We start from the raw sequence: 18451 nt of genomic DNA, 5'->3' as shown, positions 1-18451 counted from the left end.
ACCTGCCAAACACCAGCACTGACTGTCTGTATCGTGTCCCCGAGGGATCCCAGGCAGTGCCCCTGCCCAGGTTAGCCCCATGGCCCGAGCTGTCCTGGCACACCGACTCCTCCACCTTTGCACAGCCGTGCTCAGAGCGGGACCATCACAGCATGGCTGCATCCCTGTCCCATGGGAGCAGAACTGCTCTCTGCTCTGCGGTGACCAGGGGACAGAGATGCTGCTGGTGTGTGCCATTGCATGAGCATCACCCAAACCCCCTCCTGCCCCACTCACAGCCACAGCAGCATATCACCCATGGCAGGAGCCTGAAGGAACTGTGGGCCATGAAGCCTACACCCCTGACGCCCCATCCCATGGCTGCTCCTGCCCCATCCCTCCCCTCCCTGCTCACAGCCAGGTCCTGCTCCTGCCCCACTCTCCCTGGCACCTCCTGCACCCCATGGGTATCCTGGTGCCTCGGCCTTCTGTGCCTGCCTCACTCCCTCTCCCACCCCTGGAGCAGAGCAAGATATTCCACATGCCTTCGAGATGCTGGCACCCCCAGGGCCCCCATCTTTGCCAGGAACAGAGCACAGCTGTCCCCAGGGCAGGGTTAGCTCCTCACCCTGCCCAGCACAGCCCAGTGCCCGGTGCCAATTCCCCTCTCCTTGTGGTGAGGGTGCGGGCTGGTACACTCCAGCTTAGCCCCACGGCCCTCTGCAGCAGCTCTGCCCATCCTGTGTGCCGGGAGGACACCGAGGAGTAGGGACAGCACACCGCTCCTCCCTGTCCCATCCCTGTCGCTGGCAGGGTGCAGCAGGGGGGCTCCCGGAGCGCTGCCGTCCCCTGTCCTGGCTGCTCGCGGGTCACCGGTGACCTGGAAAGGCTGTGCTGTGGAGGATGCATCAGCCACGGGCTGCGAGCCCAGCGCTGCCCCGGGACTCTCCCCCGAGCCCGATTGTTCGTGCCGGGCGCTCCCACGGCCCCGACACGGTGCTGCCGTGGGAAGGGGCCGCTCGGCTCGGCCGATCCCCGCCCCGACTGGGTTTAAATCCCGGCCGGTGGCCCCGCAGCACGGCTCCTTGAGGGCGGCACGATGCCGGGTCAGCGCACCCTCTTCCTGTTGCTTCTGGTGCTGTTCGAGGAGCTGCCGCCCACCCCGGCCCAGCAGCACCGTGCTGGGGCCCAGGGCGCTGCCCCCACGGCCACCCCGGCCCCGCGCCGGGCCCCGCGGGGACGCCGGCCCCCCGCCGCCTGGCCTGTCCCCCGGAAAGCGGGGGAGTGCCCGGCGGGGAGGAGCCGGCTCCTGAGCACCCCCACCCTGTACTGCCTCTCCGACCACAGCTGCCCCGGTGCCGAGAAGTGCTGCCAGATTGGGGAGGTCAGGACCTGCCTCCTCCCCAGCACAGGTACCGCTGGCTTCCCTGAGAGGTGCCAGCGCAGGACAGGGTGATGGGAGATGGGTGGGATGCAGGCAGGGGCCGGTGCCCGTGTCAGGCCTGGGGCCACACTGAGCATCTCCCTCCGCAGAGACTCCGGGCTACTGCCCCCGTGCCGGCAGCCCCGCTGGGACCAACTGCAAGATGAGCTGCCGCAACGACACCGTGTGCAGCCCCGGGCAGAAGTGCTGCACCCGTGGCTGCTGCGCCCGCTGCACACCTGCCCAGCCAGGTAAGGCACCCGGGTGTCCCCGTGCCAGGCTGATGGTGCCACGTGTCTGCATCTCCTCCTCGCTCTGTGGGGGAGATGCAGGTGCTGTGGTGCGAGGCTGGCTCTGCACTGAGTCCCAAACCTGCCCCCTCTCAAGCCAAACCCGGCATCTGCCCACGGAAGCGTGCCCGGAGCAGTGCGGCCACCTGCTCCAACCGCTGCGCTGATGACCGGGACTGCCCCGGGAACCGCAAGTGCTGCTTCTCTGGCTGCGGGCTGGCCTGTGCCTGCCCAGACACAGGTACAGCTGCACCGTCCTTCCCTTGGGCCCGTGGCTTGCCAGACCTGCACCCCCCACCCAAGCACGTGCACCCCCAGCACTGCCCATGGATGCACTGCAGCTGCCCTGCAGCCACACCAGTGGGCTCCTCCTCCCCTGCAATGCCCGACGTGTGCCCAGCTGTGCCACCAGACAAGCCCCAGCAGCCATGTCCGGCCAAGTGTGCAGCCATGGCAGCCATCCAGGCCCTGGGAGTGTGTGCCACTGGCTGCAGCATCTGGTGCCATATGGCACACGGTGCCACGCACCTGCCCCTGGCACAGCCCCCGACCCCTGAGCCCCCGGGCAGGAGCATAACCTTGGGGCATTGTGGGAAGGGATTGTCATGCCCAGCTCCTTCATGATGGGTGTGCCATGGGTGTGCCATCCCATCCTGCACCCTATCCTGCACTCATCCTGCATCACACTCAGGCTGGGTGCTGGTGGCCAGCATTGTCCTTCACCACTACAGCTGCCAACTGGCATCCCATGTGCAGCTGTGACTGGTTTCACTGAGTCAGACTGGTATGGGCACGAGGCTAGTGGCTGTGGCCAGCACTGGGCTCTGGGAGGGAGGATGTGGGACAGGATGGGGACAGGATGGGGGCAGCAAAGGAGTGGGCTGGAGATGGAGGCCGTACCAGGAGGAAGCAGGATCCCAGCATGGCCGCAGTCCATGTTGTCACCAGGGGGACACGATGCTGCAGCAAAGCCCGGCATGTGCCCTGTGGTGCTGCGGGGCTCCCTGGGACCCTGCCTGGAGCTTTGTGACACTGACAGCGACTGCACCGGGCCCGCCAAGTGTTGCACCACCGGCTGCGGGCACGTCTGCAAACCGCCCATTGAGGGTAAAACCACCTGTGGGTCTGAGACTCCAACGTGTTCCCTCTCGGGTACCGGCATTGCTCTGGTCCCAGGCTCAGTACCCCTGGCCAGGGCCAGCACCCCGCTGGCTGTTGCCAGGATGGGTCCCCCACCCTGAAGGGACACCCTGCCTGCAGGGATGGGACCCTCACCCCTACCTCTCCCTGTGTGTTCCAGTGCGTCCCGGGCTCTGTCCCCCCATGACTGATGATGACCCGGTGGCCGAGTGCCTCCTCCTGTGCCTGCAGGACAAGGACTGTCCCCCCAGCCAGAAGTGCTGCCTACGGGGCTGTGGCCGGGCATGTGTCCCCCCGCTGCGGGGCAGGACCCGCTCAGCCTCCCACCTCCTGGGTCCCAGCAGCCCGGAGCACGGTGCAGGTCTTGCATCTGTAGCAGCTCCAGCCTGGAGGGGAAGTGGGGAGGCCGGGGGGCACCAGGGTGGGGCACCCGAGGGCCCCCCACCCCTCGGGGGAGTGCTCGTTCTCCTCTGACCACTTCGCCTGTCTCTTCCAGACACGGCCTAGCCCAGGCCAGGGAGGGCTGCACCAGGAGCTGCCATTTTGAGGGCGCTCCCCACCCCGCTGCCATCACACCACTCTGGGTGAGCAAAGAGATGCTGCTGCCACAGTCCCCTCTGCCTCCCGTGTCTATCCCTCCCCTGGACCCTCTCAACTGCTGCCAAGAGGGTACCGGCATTGCTCGGAGGGGTTCTGGTTGTGGTGCCGGCACCCCCAGCCCCTCCCAGCTGTGCCATTGAGGGCTGTGTGCCACCTGCACCATCCCACACCAGGCCAAGGCTCCTGGCAGTGCAGGCACAGAGGCAAACCCCATCCCTGTTAGCCCCAGCTGCTAAGCAGCACTGAAACAGAATAAACCAGCATGTGTTTGCCTTCTGCTCTGCATCCCCATCCCTGTGTGAGGCTGTGGGTTCCCAGGACAGGCAGGCAGCCCTGGGCTGTGCATAGGCAGGAGGTGCAGGCAGGAGCTGCCCTGGGGCAGGGAGAGGTTCCCATTTCCATGTGAGCACCCTCCAGCCACCATCACCCACAGTGGCTGTCCCACCAGGCCTGGGGGCTGCACGATGTCCCCTCAGCAGTCACGGAAGGGAGTGCAGAAAACAGTCCCCTTGGATTCCTTGCACCAGGGAAAGGATCATTTGTATCCCAAAGTGTGAAAACCTGGTTGGAAAAGCAGTCACGGGGCTGGGCAGGTGAAACACTTGGCCAGGGGAGGGGGTAGGGGGCATCATCCATGTGCCAGGGGCCACAGCAGGACCCACTCACTCCCTGGTCCTGTCACGGTGCTGGGACACTGAGCCAGCCCAGGACATCTCTCCCACCCTGTGGGGCCAGATTCTGAGTGGTCCAATAGACAGAGGCTGTACCAGCTGAGCCAAGCCATGGCTGCAGAGTAACACCATGGTGGCAGAGCTGGCAAAGCCCCTCCAGCTGCTCCCACTGCTGTGCTGGGGATGAGCTGTAGGCTCTGCCCATGGCCCCCAGCGTGTGGAGATGAGGGCCAAATGGGGCTGGAAAGAAACCTGGGCAGAGGGTCACAGCCAGCCACAACAGGGACAGAGCCATGCACTGCAAGGGACAGCAGCCACCTGACCCCACCTGTCCTCTCTGACCCCATGGGTCACCCTGACCCAAAGCGCGGCTTGGCTGGAGATAAACGGGGTGGCTGGCAGGGCGCCGGTGGGTTCTGGGAACTGCCCCTCCTCCTGCCCCTCCTGCCCGTGGCATAGCCAGCAGCTGAGCTTCAGCCGCCCATCACCCCGGGCACCCCCACCAGGGACTTTAAACCCAGCCACAGCTCAGCTGTGGACATGCACATCATCCCCAGCAGCACCATGAGGCCGGGGGTTTTCCTCCTCCTGGGGCTCCTCGTCCTCAGGGCAGATCTGGGCACTGCACCAGAGGAGACAGGCGGTGAGTACCGGCAGGCAAACCCAGCAGAGGGTCCAGGCTGTGGCTGACACATCCTTGGCACAGGTCCCCACTGCTGGGGGCCCCTCAGCCTGGGGGCAATGCTGGAGCAGGGGTGCCCAGCTGCAGTGCTGCTCTGCCTGCCATGAGACAATGGTTCAGTTCCTTTGTTTTAACCAAACAGCTGCTGTTTGTGGTGAAACCTCCCAGCAGCAGCTCTGTTTGCAGCCCAAACAGCACAGCCCTGCCAGGAGCCGGCAAGAGCTGTTTGCAGAAACTGCTGCTCCCGCCACGTCTTCTGGCTCATGGGTGGGAGCCGGGCACAGGTGCCAGCTGGAGCTCGCCCATGCCCATGCCAAATGCAGGGCTGTCCCGATTTTCCCAGCATGGCCAATATGAATACAGGGTGCCAGGAGGAGGTTGAAGAGGAGGAGACAGCAGCAAAGAGTATGCTACTTGCAGTGAGGATGTGCGGGACAGCAGGATGCTCAGGACTGGGTCCTGACCTCCAGCTGGTGCTGGCTTGGTGCTGGCATCTCCCTGGCAGGGCCAGCGACATCCTTGTGGCACCCACTGCCTTCTGAGGGCACACACAGGCTGCATCGTGCAATGTTGTGCTGATCTCTGGGGGGGGGTACAGCAGCCCTGCGGTGTTGCCGTCAGCCAGGCACTGCCGTGCCAGCAAGGGAGGGTCAGTGGGAGCCAGGACCTTGGTCTGGGACCCCCAGAGGCCGCGTTCCTCCTAGGACCCTGCCCCCCGCAGCCTGTGCTCCCCTCTCCGGTCCCCTGTCCCCCAAAGGTGGGACCCATGCCCCACTCTCCGGGGGATGGAGGGTGAGGAGCTCTGTCTCCCAGCGCTGCCCTGAGGCCGCCGTCCTGCTGCAGGGCAACCGCACAAGCCGGGAAGGTGCCCACGGGATTTCACACGCTGCTTGCGCCTGGAACCCCCACTCTGTGCCAACGACTCCAGCTGCCCCGGCTGGCACAAGTGCTGCCCCCGGGAGTGCCGGCTCCGCTGCACCCCCCCAGCAGAAGGTACCACACCGCGGTGTGGCCACCGGCACACCTCCGCCCTCATCCCTGGCCCCATCCCCACTGCCACAGAGCAGCTCTCCGTGCGCTGCTGGCAGCCCCGCGGGATGGGGCAGGCAGAGCGGTCCGGCGGGGCAGGCAGGGACCCCAGCCTGGGCAGGTTCCCGTCCCTGCTCCGGGACGCTGCTGGTGCAGCCTCAGCTCGGCCCCGCTCGGCCTTGCAGAGAAACCCGGCACCTGCCCGGCAGCGGCCCCCGAGGGACTGTTCTACCCTTGCGCCTTCCCCTGCCTGGAGGACAGGGACTGCCTGGGAGCGCAGAAGTGCTGCCCGCTGCGCTGCGGCGTCGCCTGCCTGGAGCCGCTGCAGGGTAAGGGCTCGGCGGGGCCGGCCGGGATCGCGGCACCGGGACCACGGCTGCCAGCGAACCGGGATGTGGGCGCCGGGCGTACGTGGGCCACGGCGAGGGGCTGGGGACCACCGGAGGCACACGGCAGCCGGTCGTGGGTGCTGAAGCCTCGCGTCTGCCCTGCTCCGCCAGAACGACCCAAACCCGGGGAGTGCCCTGCGGCGCAGTCGGGGCCGTCGGGGACGTGCCGGGAGCGGTGCCGAGGCGACAGCGACTGTCCCGACGCGCAGAAATGCTGCAACAGCAGCTGTGGCCACCAGTGTCTGCCACCAGCCCCGGTCGGTGAGACGGGACGGGACGGGATGGGCAGGGCCGTGGATCGGGGACGAGGGGTGATGCCGTGGGGCCGTGGCCACCCCAAGGCACAGAGCTGTGGCACAACGGGGACCCCTTCGCTCTGGGCTCGCCGATGTGGGCTCTGCGGAAGCTGGGGGGGGGCGGCAGGAGAGCTGCTGCCTGTCCCCAACTTCTCACTGCTGTCCCCAGTGAAACCCGGCACCTGCCCCGCCAGCCCCGCACCGGACACCGACCGGCCGTGCCGGGATGCCTGCGCCCACGACAGCGACTGCCCCGGCAGTGCCAAGTGCTGCCCCCTCGCCTGCGGGCTCGCCTGCCTGCCCCCTTCGCACGGTGAGCCTGGCAGTGCCGGGGGCTGCCGGAGGGGCTGCGGCTTCAGTCGTGAACCGGCATGGCACGGGGGACACGGGGGGACACCCGCGGTCACCCGCCACGGGCAGAGAGGGGCTGGGGACCCATCACGCGACGCCTGTGTGGGCGCTGGAGTGGGGAGGGGACGGCGAAGCCACGCAGGGGAGAGGCCACCGTACCATTCTCCCCTCCTCCCTGCCGGTACCGCCGGCCGGGCCCTGCTCCGCGGCGCAGAGGACGCCAGCCCTGCCCCGGCCACTCCGCAGCCGCTCCACCAGTGGAGGTGCCATCAGGACCAGGACTGTCCCCCGCCTGAGGTGTGCTGTCACCAGCGGTGCAGCGCGGAGTGTCACACACATGGACGAGGTGAGGGGGGCGGCAGCCACCCCGGCGCTTCGGCAGCTCTGCCCTCCCTGGTCCCCACGGCCGAGCCTCCAGCAGTGCCGGGAGCGAGGGGACGGGGACCCTGGTGAAGTGGAAGGGAAGGGCTGCAGGGATCCGCCTGGGCTTGGGGCTCCGGGAAACTGCACCCCGGCCGCTTCGGGGTACCTGCTGCGTCTGCATCCCCGGCCACACGTGCAGCCACCAGCCATCTGCCTCGCAGGGGTCCCCACGGCCGACCCAGCCTGGCAGGAGGGGACAAATTGCTGGAGCGACGGCGACTGCGGCGATGGGGAGACGTGCTGCGGCGGCCGGTGCGCGGGGTTGTGCAGCGCTGAACACCAAGGTGGGACGCGCAGGGTGACCGAGTCCGGAGAGCTGTGGAGCCCGGTACGGCTCCGCTCCGTAGCCCACATGCCCCTCAGCTGAGGGGTCCGGTGCAAGCCCCGCGGTCCCCGTGAGAGGAGCTGCCGCAGCGCTGCCGCGGCAGAGTCGTGCTGCAGAGCCCAGTGTGTCCGGGGCTGCTGTGCCGAAGGGGCTGCGTGACCTTCGGGGGCGGCCGGGCTGGGGTGCAGCTCCGCGCAGCCACCTTGGGGACACCGCAGCCACCCAGCGCCGTGCCATGCAGGGAAGGCCGGCTTCTGCCCGGCCCACGCCGGGCTGTTCCCCACCTACGACTGCAGAGCCTGGTGTCGGCGCGATGCCGAGTGCCCCGGCGAGCAGAAGTGCTGCCTGCGCGGCTGCGACTACGTCTGCCTGTCCCCGTCCCAAGGTGCGAGCCGCTCGGCGACGCACCGGGCAGGGAAGCAGGGGGCATGGGTCCCCCCGCAGCTCCGGGGGCTGTGGGTCTGCTCGGGGAGACCCGCCGATGCCCCCCGTGCCCCCAGCCCCGCTGCCTCCTGCCCTCCAGAGAAACCGGGCATCTGTCCCCCGGCCGAGGAGACACCGACCGCCGCGGCCCCGTGCGGCCCCTCCTGCGCTGGGGACGGGCAGTGTCCGGGCGCTCAGAAGTGCTGCAGCAGCAGGTGCGGTCACGAGTGCTTGGCCCCCGAACGAGGTGAGGGGACAGTCACTGGGACAGCGGTGCCACACACGGCCGGGCGCGCTGGCAAACCTCCCGTGGGGCATTGCCCGGGGTGGGGCTGCCGCCGGGCGGGTGCTCAGTCAGGGTGGGTGCCCGCAGCGCGAGGGGTGCCTCTCCCTGCCCCTGCTGCCCCTTCCCGCCCCTTTCAGACAAACCCGGCAAGTGCCCGAAGGTGCGGCCGCGGCGGCCACCGGAGTCGTGCGCGGAGCAGGACTCCTGCAGCCACGACAGGGACTGTCCCCGGCAGGAGAAGTGCTGCTTCTCCGGCTGTGCCATGCGCTGCGCTCGTCCTGCCAGAGGTAAGAGCGGGCAGCCTCGGCAGCGGCACCGGCGTCCGAGAGGGACCGGGGCCATGGGGACCCCGCGCCCTCACCCGTGTCCCCTCCTGCCGCAGATCACCCCGGGGAGTGTCCCCCGGCACAGCCCTGCTGGGACCCCCGGCGCAGGCACAGGAGCCGATGCCTGGACGACAGCGTCTGCCGGCGAGAGGAAAAGTGCTGCGACACCGGCTGCGGCTGGGACTGCGTGGCCATGCCCAGAGGTAGCGGGAGCAGCCCCCGGGACGTCCCGGCAGCCAGCTCCCTAGGGCGGATGGGTGACAGCGGCCGCCGTGTCCCTGCAGAGAGCGGGGGCGGGGCCAGCAGCTGGTGTGTGCAGGAGTGCGAGGCCGACGCGCAGTGTCCCCGGGGACAGAGGTGCACCAGCACCGGCTGCGGCCGCGTCTGCATGGAAATTCCCGGAGGTGAGAGCCAGCCAGGCCCCCCGGAGCCGTGCAGGGCTGCCCAGGTGTGCCCCACGGTGGGTGCCCCCAGCCGGTGCTCCCCAGCCCCGTGCTTGCCTTGCAGGTAGAGTGGGAGTGTGCCCCATCCCCAGGGAGGGGGGAACGTGCCTGGACCTGTGCAGCTTTGACGAAGAGTGTCCCTGGGGCCACAAGTGCTGCAGCAACGGCTGTGGCCATGTCTGCACAGCAGCCTCTCTGCAAGGTCAGTCCCTTGCACCGGGGTGTGGATCCCCCTGCCCAGCTGATCCCAGTGGGGACAGGGCCTGGTGTCTCCCTGGCACTGACCCCATTGGGGCATCCTGGCCCTCCCTCCCCAACCCTGCATCATCACCTCACCAGAGCCCTGTGCCAGGGGCTGCCGAGGTGGCTGGGCCCGCAGGATCCTGCCTCACCCTGGCTCCAGGGACACATTTGTCCCCATCCTTCTTTCCATGCCTCCCCCTCCTTCCATGCAAGTGATGAGCATGCACAGCATCAGCTCAGAGCTGCCATGCGACTGACCTCTCCTTCTCACAGAATATGATGCCACAGTTGTGCCACAGCATGGTGCCAAGCAGTGCACAGAGGAGTGCGAGGCTGACTCGCAGTGTCCCTGGGGACAGAGGTGCACCCGCACCAGCTGCGGCCGCGTATGCACGGACACCCCTGGAGGTGAGATGCAACTCAGCCAGCCAGGACCCAGGCATTGCCCTAGCAGCCATGGGGTGCCCCATGCCAGATACCCCACAGTGGGGTGCTCTGTCTTGCAGGCAGAGAAGGAGCGTGCCCTGTCCCCAGGGGCCGTGGGACATGTGTGGAGCTGTGCAGCCTCGACGAGGAGTGTCCCTGGGGCCACAAGTGCTGCAGCAACGGCTGCGGCCACATCTGCACACGGGTGCTTGGTGGTAAGGAGGTCCATGGCCGCTGAGCCAGGGCCAGCACTGGGGCTGCCACTAGGGCCCACGAGGTCACAGCCAGACCTGTGTGAAGCACACAGCCCTTCAGTATGCTTCTGGCTCAGCATGGCCACAGGGCTGGCTCCTGCTGCTGTCCCATTGCTCTGCTCCTGGCAGAAATGTGCGTTTGGAGTGAGGGGAGCCAAAAGGACATGCAGCAGAAGGAAGCTCTTGCCACAGCTGACTGTGCTTAGCTGCAACCTTGGCCCCCAGCCCCTCACCTCTGCAGCCTTGGGGCTCCCTAAAATCACGTCCTCCTTTTCAGATCCTGCGTGACAGAAGAGCAGCAGCTTGGTGGCAGGCAGACACTTTCGTTGGGGGACTAAGGGTGGTCACAGGTCCCAGCTGGCCTGTCCCCTCCCTACCACCTCCAGCAATAAAGCACACACATGGCTGCCTCCAGCCACTCCTCATTCTCAGCAGTACCAGGCCGGCACCACCAGGCCCTGGGACAGGCCCTTGTGTTCCTGGAGCAGCCCCAGCAGCACCTGGGGCTCACTGGGGAAGGGATGATCCCACCAGGGGTGGTGTTACAGGGCCACTGATGAGGTGCAGGCACAGCCCTGGGGCAGGCTGTGGGACGGGTACCACCCCAGGCAACCACTGAAATGGGAGCTGTTCCTCCATTAGGTTGCTTTAGTGCACAGCCAGGTCACATCAGCAGCTTGAGTGCAGAGCCGGGGCTGGGAGCCCATCCAGAGGAAGCAGGAGCTGCGGGGTGGTGGCTGGTCCCAGCAAGGGAGAGTGACCCAGAGGGACGGGCACTGTCTACTCCTGCCCGCACAGGCAGGAAGGACAAGACCCAGACGCACTCATCCAAGGACCCGTCCTTGTATTGAATGTCACAGTCCCAGGGCAGGGCTGGGCTCCTCTGGCCAGGCACCATGAGTGCATGTCACTGCCCTCGGGCCGGTGAGTGTCCCCGGGCAGGGCACGGCCCCCAGTACAGCCATCCCCAGCAGCAGTGCCCGTCACTGCCAGCCACATGGGGATGGCTCCCTGTGAGGACAGGGATGTGGCCGCCAGCAGCAGCTTCCCCGAGGCAGGGGCCGTGCAGAGGCCGCAGCACTCACTGGGCTGGCACTATCCAGCACCTGGAACTGAGAGATGGCTGGTCAGGACTAGGGATGGGGTGGGCATCGCCAGGGCAGGAGCAGCCGCCAGCCGCGGCTCCTGGCACCCAGCTAGTTACCGGCGTGGGAGCAGGCCTGGAAGCACTCGCTCTCAGTCTTGAAGTTGTTCCTGTTGCCACCGCAGCCACCGTAGATGAACTCCTCACACTGATGGCTGGTGGTGTTGAAGAAGAAGCGGCGGAAAAGTGCCTTGCAGTTCCCACAGACAGAGGGCAAGTAGCAGAAATCTGCACAGCCAAGGGGCTTGAGCTGAGCTGGGGGTGGGACAGGGACACTGCCGGGCTTAGTGCTCCCAGGCTCCCCAGAGAAGTCCACACAGCTCCAGTCCCTCTCACCACTGAACCATTCCCACCAGCAACCAATTCTGTCCCCACCTGCCCCACAGCCCCACACACCAGCAGCCCAGGTGCTCCCCCACGGCACAGTGTGGTGCCCCCGGGGTCTGCACGACCTGGCACAGGGGCACCTCAGAGAACCCCCTTCCTGGTTTACTTGGCTCACCCCTGTGCTCACCACGCTGCCACTCCAGAGCCCCACCGCTTCAGCAAGGAGCCCTCACCCATCACCGGGTCCTGGCACGTGTAGCCACACTTGCTGGGGCAGCACTTGGTGGCACCAGGACAGCTGGCATCGCCGGTGCAGTGGGGACTAGAGGTGTCCGTGCGGCAAGAGCCGCAGTCCTCGGCCAGCAGGTCCTCCACCTCCGCGTTGTGGTAGCAATACCCGGGCTTGACTGCAGGACATAGCGGCTGGGATGCTGGGAAAGGCCAAGCAGCCCCCCAACGCCCCAGAGCCGGACCCCCACCGGCCGCAGCCCCGTGCCCGCCCGGACCCCGACACCACGCAGGGCAGCGGGGAGCACCGGGTGGCAGCGGCAGCTGCAGCATCCCTGTCCCCGGTTCGAGCCCGGGCGCACTCACCCGTCCCCCGCTCCTGTTTTCCAGCTGGGCGGGCGGTCGGGCCAGACCATGCGGCGAGGGGTAGCAGGGCTGCGAGGAGGAGGAGGAGAAGGCTGGGCGACAGCTCCATGGTAGCCTGGTCTGGGCCCGGGTGCGGCGGGCCGGGATTTAAGGTGCGTCGGCAGGGCGGAGGGAGCGGGGCCGGCGCCCGAGCCCGGCTAATTCCTGCCGTGCGGGTAACGAGCCGCACCCAGGCAGGGCCCGGCGTCCCGGCCGCAGCCCTGCACCGGGGCAACCGGTAGGACGGGACGGCTGCCCCGGCGGAGCCCGCGGGGAGCCCGGCCGGGCGGCAGCGCCGGGCGTGGGCTGGGGGCATCGCCGGCACCCGCCCGCAGCCCCTTGGGGACGAGCCGGGGATGGGGACGGGCAGTGGGAGGTCGGCAGATGATCAGCCGGGGCAGGGGCTGGGCACCGCACTGCTCTCCCTGCGCTGCGGAGCCTCGGGGAACGGCCGTGCCCCTTCCCCGCTTCCTCCCGCCTTCCCTCCCTGTTCACGGCGGGCATCCCGGGCGGGACGGTCCCGCACACGGGGCTGAGCCCGTGGGTACCACCTCGTCTGCCAGCCATCTCTGCTGTGGAAGGGATGTCTCGCAGGACGGTCCAACGGCCGCACCGTGCCGGCCTGGGGGGCATCCCCTGGAAACGGGACACAGCTCGGGGTCCGCAGCCCGGCAGCGCGGGGCTCTCGGCGATGGGCTGGGCGACAGGTGGGTCCCCGGCATCCCGCCGGCACCTGCGGGAGGGCGTGAGGCGAAACCTGCTGAAAGCACGGAGAAACAGATTAAGCTGTTCCCATTCAACAGGAATGATTGTCTTCCTAATTACTGCCGTAATTACTGTCCCAAGGGGGAAGTGGAGGGCGGGGAAAGTTCTGCGGGGAGATGCCAGGAAAGTCGGACCCAGGGTGGGATGGGGAGGGTTCCAGCTTCTGCCGGTCCCTTCGCCAGAGCCCCGGCACGGAGACCCCGGCACTGTCCTCGGTAGTGTCTCCGGCAGTGTGCCCGGCACGGGGCAAACCCCGAGCGGTGCGGGACCCAAGCTGGAGGGAGGTGCCGGTGGCAGTGGAGGGGCGCAGGGTCAGGGCGGGCGGTGGGAAGGGGACCCCTCCACGGGGACCATGGTGGTCCTGGGGCCGCTTCTCCCACAACCTTGGGCTGCCCGAGATATTTCGGATGGCACGGAGAGTCCCAGCCCCGGTTACATTTTTCCCCAGTATCTCTCCGCGGTATCTCAGCTCTCCGGGTGATCCCTGTCACGACTGACATCCTCTGCCAGAGCAGCCCCTGCTGTTCCCGCACCGCCGGTAACGCCGCGGCCACGCTGGGCAGACACCGCGACAGAGGCGGAGCCGGTCCCGGGGTGCGGGGGTTCGGGGCACCGAAGGGGCTGCTGTCAGCCTGATGTTGCACGGGACGGAAAACCGCGCACCCGCGACAGAGACCCCGTGTCGGTGACCCCTGCCCTGTCTCCGTGGCTGTGTCCCCTGCTCTGTTCCCGTGTCCAGCTCACACGGGGACACGAAGCGTGAGCAGAGGCTCCGTGAGGACAGAGCTGCCGGGCAGGGCCCCGCCGCGGCAGAAGCAGCGACCGAGCAGCCCGGCCCCGGGAGCACCCAGGAATGTGGCACGGCCCAGGGCGGGCACCCAGCGGGAGCGGCACAGGGACGGCGCAGTGTCACCTGCCCAGAGCAGGGTGCGCGGCAGGAGGGGCACTGGGCCGGCCGAGGGACAGAATGAGTCCCCCTGGCTGTGGCACAACCCAGCTGGCCCTGCTTGGAGCCCGCTGGCCTGCGGGGACTGATGTTCCCTGGGGATGACACAAGTCCCCTGCCCTGTGGAAAGCAGGGACACCCTGTCATAGTTGAGCCAGCGCTCCCCATTCTCCCCTTCTCATGGTTCCGTGTGCTCCCAGGATGGGTCAATCTTCCTGCATGTCACCTCCATCCTGTACACAGGGACATACTGACAGGAGACAGTCCTCACACAGCCGGCTGCTGGCACACGCATAGTGCTGCCCAGCCAGCACGGCCTGTGGATGGACACACAGCATGAGCTATGCTCACACCCCCGCACACACGCACATGGGGAGCGTGGGCTGCACACGCACACACGTGTGCACGTCTGGCTGGCACGTGCGCACACACACGCACGGGCAGGTGTGGGCAGCCCGTCCAGCCCAGCTGTCCTGCCACTCCCCGCACCTGGGCTTCCGGAAGGGAACCAGCTGGGAAAGCCCCGACAGCTCCGGAGCCTCCAGCCTTGCAACACCCACACGGGCAGAGCCGCCCACAGCTCCATGGGGCACTGGCACGGTGCAACCCAGGACAGGGAACAGCTCCCAGGACATTCCCCACCACCAGCGCAGCCTGCAGAATGCTTGCAGGCACCCCCCACCCAGGACAGTGCTGGGGGTGGCTTCGGGCCCCCTGGGAGAGCCAGGGTCTGAGCGATTGCCATGGGGCTCTGGGCATGGGCAGAGCAGGGGTGGAAGCACAGCCAGACCCTGGGAATGGCTGTGTCCCTCCAGGCAATGGTGCTGGTGCAGATCTGCGCCTGGAGCTCCTGGCAGTGAGTGGCTGCAGGAGCCAGGGTGGCTGGTCCTGCCAGCCCCATGGAAGGAAATGGGAGGTGAGAGGCAGCTCTGGCACAACGTGACAGGGACCAGGCATCTGCCCCAGCTCTGGTGAGGACATAGGACTCAATGCAATGGCTCCACAGCTCTGGCCCGTGGGCAGAGCCCTTTTCCCCACGCGGCCTCCAGGTCTTTGTCCCCTGCACCAGGGCCCTGTGTCCCTCAGCCAGCCCTGCACCCCAGTGACACCCCAAGGTGTGGGGTCAGGTGGACACCAGCTGGCCGAGAGGTATGGGGCTGAGAGCTTGGTGGCAACAAGGGGCTGTGGACCGTGTCAGGTCACAGGACGTCCCTCAGGAGCCAGCAGTTGTTCCTGGAGGCAGAACAATGCCCGGAGAGCTGCCAGGGCACCACGGGCTGCTCCACTGAACCCGGCCTGGAGCCACCTCCGCTGCCTAAGCAGGGCCAGCCCCACGCTGGGGTCCCCCAGCCCCTTGCTGACACCTGGCCTGTACCTGTCCCCCACAGCAGGAAGCTGCACTGGCTGCTCTTGGCTTGTGGCACAGCATGGCACAGAGTGACACAGCATGGCACAGCTCTTCTGGGGCTGCATGAAGCCCAGCGCCAAGCAGCATCACCTTCATGTCTTCCTGCCAGCTTGTCCAGTGGCAGCAGCCCATGCCAGGGAGGGGGTGGGAGGGTTCACGCTCGGACGGAGCGTGCTGGGCATTGGGGCACAGAGAGGGTCAGTGGGAGGATTTAAACCCCTGCTCATGCGCGGGCCAGCCCTGGGAGGATTTAAACCCCTGCTCATGCGCGGGCCAGCAGCCCCCGCACTGCCTGCCCTGCGCCATGAGGCTGCTGGCACTGCTGCTGCTCCTGGGGCTCTGCTGCCTCTGGGCACGGCTGGTGTCTGCAGGTGAGTGCGGGATGGACACGGGGTGGCAAAGGGATGAGCACGGGACGAACACAGGGTGGGGATGGGATGGGTGCTAGATGGACATGGGGAGCCAGTAGGATGGCTGTGGGAGGACCATGGCCACATGCAAAGGGACAAGTGCAGCCATGGCCGGGGTGCCATGTCTCACACAGTAGTGTTGTCTCCCCACATGTCCTTGCACAGGGCAGAAGTGACCAGCAATTCCCTGATGGCTCCCCAGGAGGGGTCCCCAGGAGGGGTCATGGGACCCCTCATCCCTAGGGCCCCACTGGGAAGATGAGGGTTTGGGACAAAGATGCTCCTGTCTCTCCCCAGGATTCACTTAGCCTCCGCCTGGACCTGGACCAAGGAGCCCATATGTGCAGCCACCCCGCACCACCCTGCACCACACAGTTGGACAGCCAGACAGTCAGACAGCTGGACATGGAGGGAACCGTCAGCTGCTGGATGAGGATCCATCCCCCTGATCCCACCTCCCTCCTCTCGACCTCAGCTCAGTGCTGAGCACAGGTGTCTTTGTGCTCCCTCATCCCCAGTAAAACGAGTTTGTGATGAACATTGGCTGGCTCTTGCTGCTTCACTGTCCTGGTGACCCCCTCAGCTGCCATGGGACCCCACGGCCCCAGCAGTGCCCCTGTGGCTCTCCCATGGGGGACAGAATCATGTCACTGTGAAAAGGGCCCTTCTGAGCCTGTGCCAGGCCAGGAACTGACCAGGGACAGCTGGTCACACTGAATCGGTGGCACAATGCGGCATTTATTAGGAAAGACAAAGTCACTGTTGGTGCCCAGGACTGGCCCTGGCAGAGTGAGGCAGAAGAGGAGGCCAAGAATGGCTGCCCCATGCGCACCCATTGTGGGCTCTCCTCGTCCTACACACTCCTCACACACTCGGCAGCATCGCTCACCAAGCGTCATCAACAGCATCAGAACTGCTGTCATCATCTCTTTAGTCATCATAGCTGTCATTCTCATAACCGTCTTCTGCCTCCTCCTCTTCCTCCTTCTCCTCCTCCTCTTCCACCTTATCTTCCTCCTCCTCCTCATCCTCTCCCTCATCCTCCTCTTCCTCCTTCTCTCCCTTCTCCTTCTTGTCTTCCTCCTCCTCCTTCTCATCCTCCTCCTCCATCTTTTTCTCCTCTTCCTCCTCCACCTTCTCTATCCCCTCCTCCACCTCCTCCTCCATCTCTTTCACCGGTTCCTCTATCTCCTCGTGGTGGATGTGAATATGGTGGATCTCCTCAGGCTTCTCTTCTTCCTCAGGTTTCTTCTCAGTCACCGGCTTCTCTGTGGTTTCCAGCTTCACTCCATTCTCTGGCTTTATTCCAACCTCTGGTTTTTCCCTGGTCCCAGGCTGTCTCCCACATGCTGGCTTTTGCCCTGAACTAGTTTTATTCCCCGTGTTGGGCTTGTTCCCCGCTGCAGGCTCCCCTCCGCTCATTGGATTCTTCCCGGACACAGGTGTCGCAGCAGCCACCAGCTCAGCCCCAGGTGGGCGCTGGGCCTCACTCCCCTGCTCCGCACCCACCTCCCACACCCTGGCTGGGGCAATCCTGCTGGGTGGCAGGGCAGGCACTGCGCCGAGCCGTTCCACGGGCACCGAGCTCATCCCCGGCCGACAGCATCCAGGCTGCCCCGGCTGCGGCTGCCAGGCAGGGGCTGCTCCAAGGAGCCCTGGAACAGAGCAGAGAGCAGCAGCATCAGCCCCGTGCTGCTGCCCACCCACAGCTCCCACCTACTGCTCCCACCCGCAGCTCCCACCCGCAGCTCCTGCTGCATGGGGGAGCCTGGCACAGATGGCATGGTGCCACAGCCCACCCCGACACCCGCAGCAAGCCCCACACATGCTCACAGGTCTGGTTCAGCCCATCCCAGCCCCATCCGTGGCACCCATGGGCTTTGGCCAGACTGATGTTTCCACCAGTCCCTGCCCTGGTCAATGGTTCAACTGACAAACTTCCCGAGCATCCCTGCGCCTGCACCCGGTACCACCACTATCTCGAAGATTATAAAAGTTAAGCAAGGGCTAAACCTCACAAGTATTACAACTCCTCACAGAAAGCTTTCGTAAAAACAAGCATGAAAACAGACATTTAAACACACACCACTGAACGTCACCAGCAACACTGATCTGGATGAAGATGTCCCTGTTCATGGCAGGGTTTGGACTACGTGAGCCTTAAGGGTCCCTTCCAGCCCAAACCAGTCTACGATACCATGAAAATGCAGAAAATACTCTTGAGATCTAGAGAGGCTGGGTGTTCCCAGCCCATACTTGCCTGTGATGGGTGCAGCCTGCAGCTCTGCCCACAGGGCCAGGAGCCCCAGCAGGAAGGTGCCTCTCGTCATCATTTTGCCTGAGCAGTGGCCGGGGCTGAGCCGGGCAGCAATTTAAAGTTCCTGCCCAGTAGCCCAGGTTCAGGAACGGGAGGAAGCGGCTCACAGGTGACCTGTAGGAACCTCCCACATTTTGCTGTAATTCTGTTTTCTAAAGAGCTGCTCCAGCTGCCTCTCTCCACCCACGGCCAAGGCAGCAGCAGGATCCAGAGTCGGCCACACACGGTGGGGAGGATGGTGTGCGAACAGAGAGGACGGTGTGGGGACAGAGAAGATGGTGTGGGGATGGGGAGGACAGTGCGGGGACGGGGAGGATGGTGTGGGGATGGGAAGGGGGACAGGGGACCCCATGTACAGGCATGTGGGTTCCTCCCCGCTGCTCCTGAGCGACCCCCCACTGCCTCACATGGGCTGTGCCCAACCACTCCACCACCACCACCAGCAGCACCCGGTGACAAACCGTCCTCCCCAGCCCCCACCACTGATTTCTTTCCTCCATGT

General features: G+C 66.2%; 4 protein-coding genes and 1 long non-coding RNA gene across 17 annotated transcripts; 3 read left to right on the top strand and 2 right to left on the bottom strand.

Moving 5' to 3' along the window:
- The first annotated feature begins 40 nt into the window (after positions 1-40).
- Positions 41-3708, top strand: LOC102089979 (WAP four-disulfide core domain protein 3). Of its 4 annotated transcripts, none has more exons than XM_065032075.1 (6): positions 41-1391; positions 1513-1653; positions 1790-1933; positions 2641-2799; positions 2993-3136; positions 3329-3708. In XM_065032075.1, the coding sequence occupies exons 1-6, from the start codon at positions 1079-1081 to the stop codon at positions 3337-3339; spliced, it is 912 nt and encodes a 303-aa protein (XP_064888147.1). In that variant the 5' UTR covers positions 41-1078; the 3' UTR covers positions 3340-3708. The 4 variants fall into 4 exon arrangements, with proteins under 4 accessions (XP_064888147.1, XP_064888146.1, XP_064888149.1 ...); XM_065032074.1 differs by having other exon boundaries at positions 2993-3193; XM_065032077.1 differs by lacking the exon at positions 2641-2799.
- Positions 3709-4541: 833 nt separating this feature from the next.
- Positions 4542-12924, top strand: LOC110355730 (multiple epidermal growth factor-like domains protein 6). 9 transcript variants are annotated; one of them, XM_065032065.1, is made up of 16 exons: positions 4547-4746; positions 5629-5778; positions 6000-6143; positions 6315-6464; positions 6669-6812; positions 7065-7196; positions 7435-7557; positions 7840-7983; positions 8122-8268; positions 8445-8594; positions 8690-8836; positions 8918-9037; positions 9141-9278; positions 9593-9727; positions 9806-9960; positions 10277-12924. In XM_065032065.1, the coding sequence occupies exons 1-16, from the start codon at positions 4644-4646 to the stop codon at positions 10616-10618; spliced, it is 2424 nt and encodes an 807-aa protein (XP_064888137.1). In that variant the 5' UTR covers positions 4547-4643; the 3' UTR covers positions 10619-12924. The 9 variants fall into 9 exon arrangements, with proteins under 9 accessions (XP_064888136.1, XP_064888139.1, XP_064888137.1 ...); XM_065032063.1 differs by having other exon boundaries at positions 7435-7601; positions 9826-9960; XM_065032070.1 differs by having other exon boundaries at positions 4554-4746; positions 9826-9960; positions 10277-10409.
- On the bottom strand, positions 10827-12419 carry SPINT4 (serine peptidase inhibitor, Kunitz type 4). 2 transcript variants are annotated; one of them, XM_065032078.1, is made up of 4 exons: positions 12065-12419; positions 11704-11877; positions 11204-11398; positions 10827-11111 (listed from the first exon to the last, which is right to left on the bottom strand). In XM_065032078.1, exons 1-4 carry the CDS (start codon positions 12417-12419, stop codon positions 11095-11097), a joined length of 741 nt encoding a protein of 246 aa, XP_064888150.1. In that variant the 3' UTR covers positions 10827-11094. The 2 variants fall into 2 exon arrangements, with proteins under 2 accessions (XP_064888150.1, XP_064888151.1); XM_065032079.1 differs by having other exon boundaries at positions 11204-11371.
- A 294-nt stretch (positions 12925-13218) lies between the features above and the next one.
- Positions 13219-16170, top strand: LOC110355728 (uncharacterized). The gene is made up of 2 exons (XR_002408592.2): positions 13219-15593; positions 15930-16170. It is a non-coding gene; the product is annotated as an uncharacterized LOC110355728 (long non-coding RNA).
- A 170-nt stretch (positions 16171-16340) lies between these two features.
- LOC110355723 (proline-, glutamic acid- and leucine-rich protein 1-like) lies at positions 16341-18050 on the bottom strand. The gene is made up of 2 exons (XM_021281654.2): positions 17893-18050; positions 16341-17287 (listed from the first exon to the last, which is right to left on the bottom strand). Exons 1-2 carry the CDS (start codon positions 17963-17965, stop codon positions 16563-16565), a joined length of 798 nt encoding a protein of 265 aa, XP_021137329.2. The 5' UTR covers positions 17966-18050; the 3' UTR covers positions 16341-16562.
- Between the last annotated feature and the right edge of the window lie 401 nt (positions 18051-18451).

The sequence above is a fragment of the Columba livia genome, chromosome 16, assembly GCF_036013475.1.
Source record: "Columba livia isolate bColLiv1 breed racing homer chromosome 16, bColLiv1.pat.W.v2, whole genome shotgun sequence".
NCBI classification, from domain to species: domain Eukaryota; kingdom Metazoa; phylum Chordata; class Aves; order Columbiformes; family Columbidae; genus Columba; species Columba livia.
Note: the sequence above shows the minus strand (reverse complement) of the source record. Positions and strands in the feature narration are given on the sequence as shown.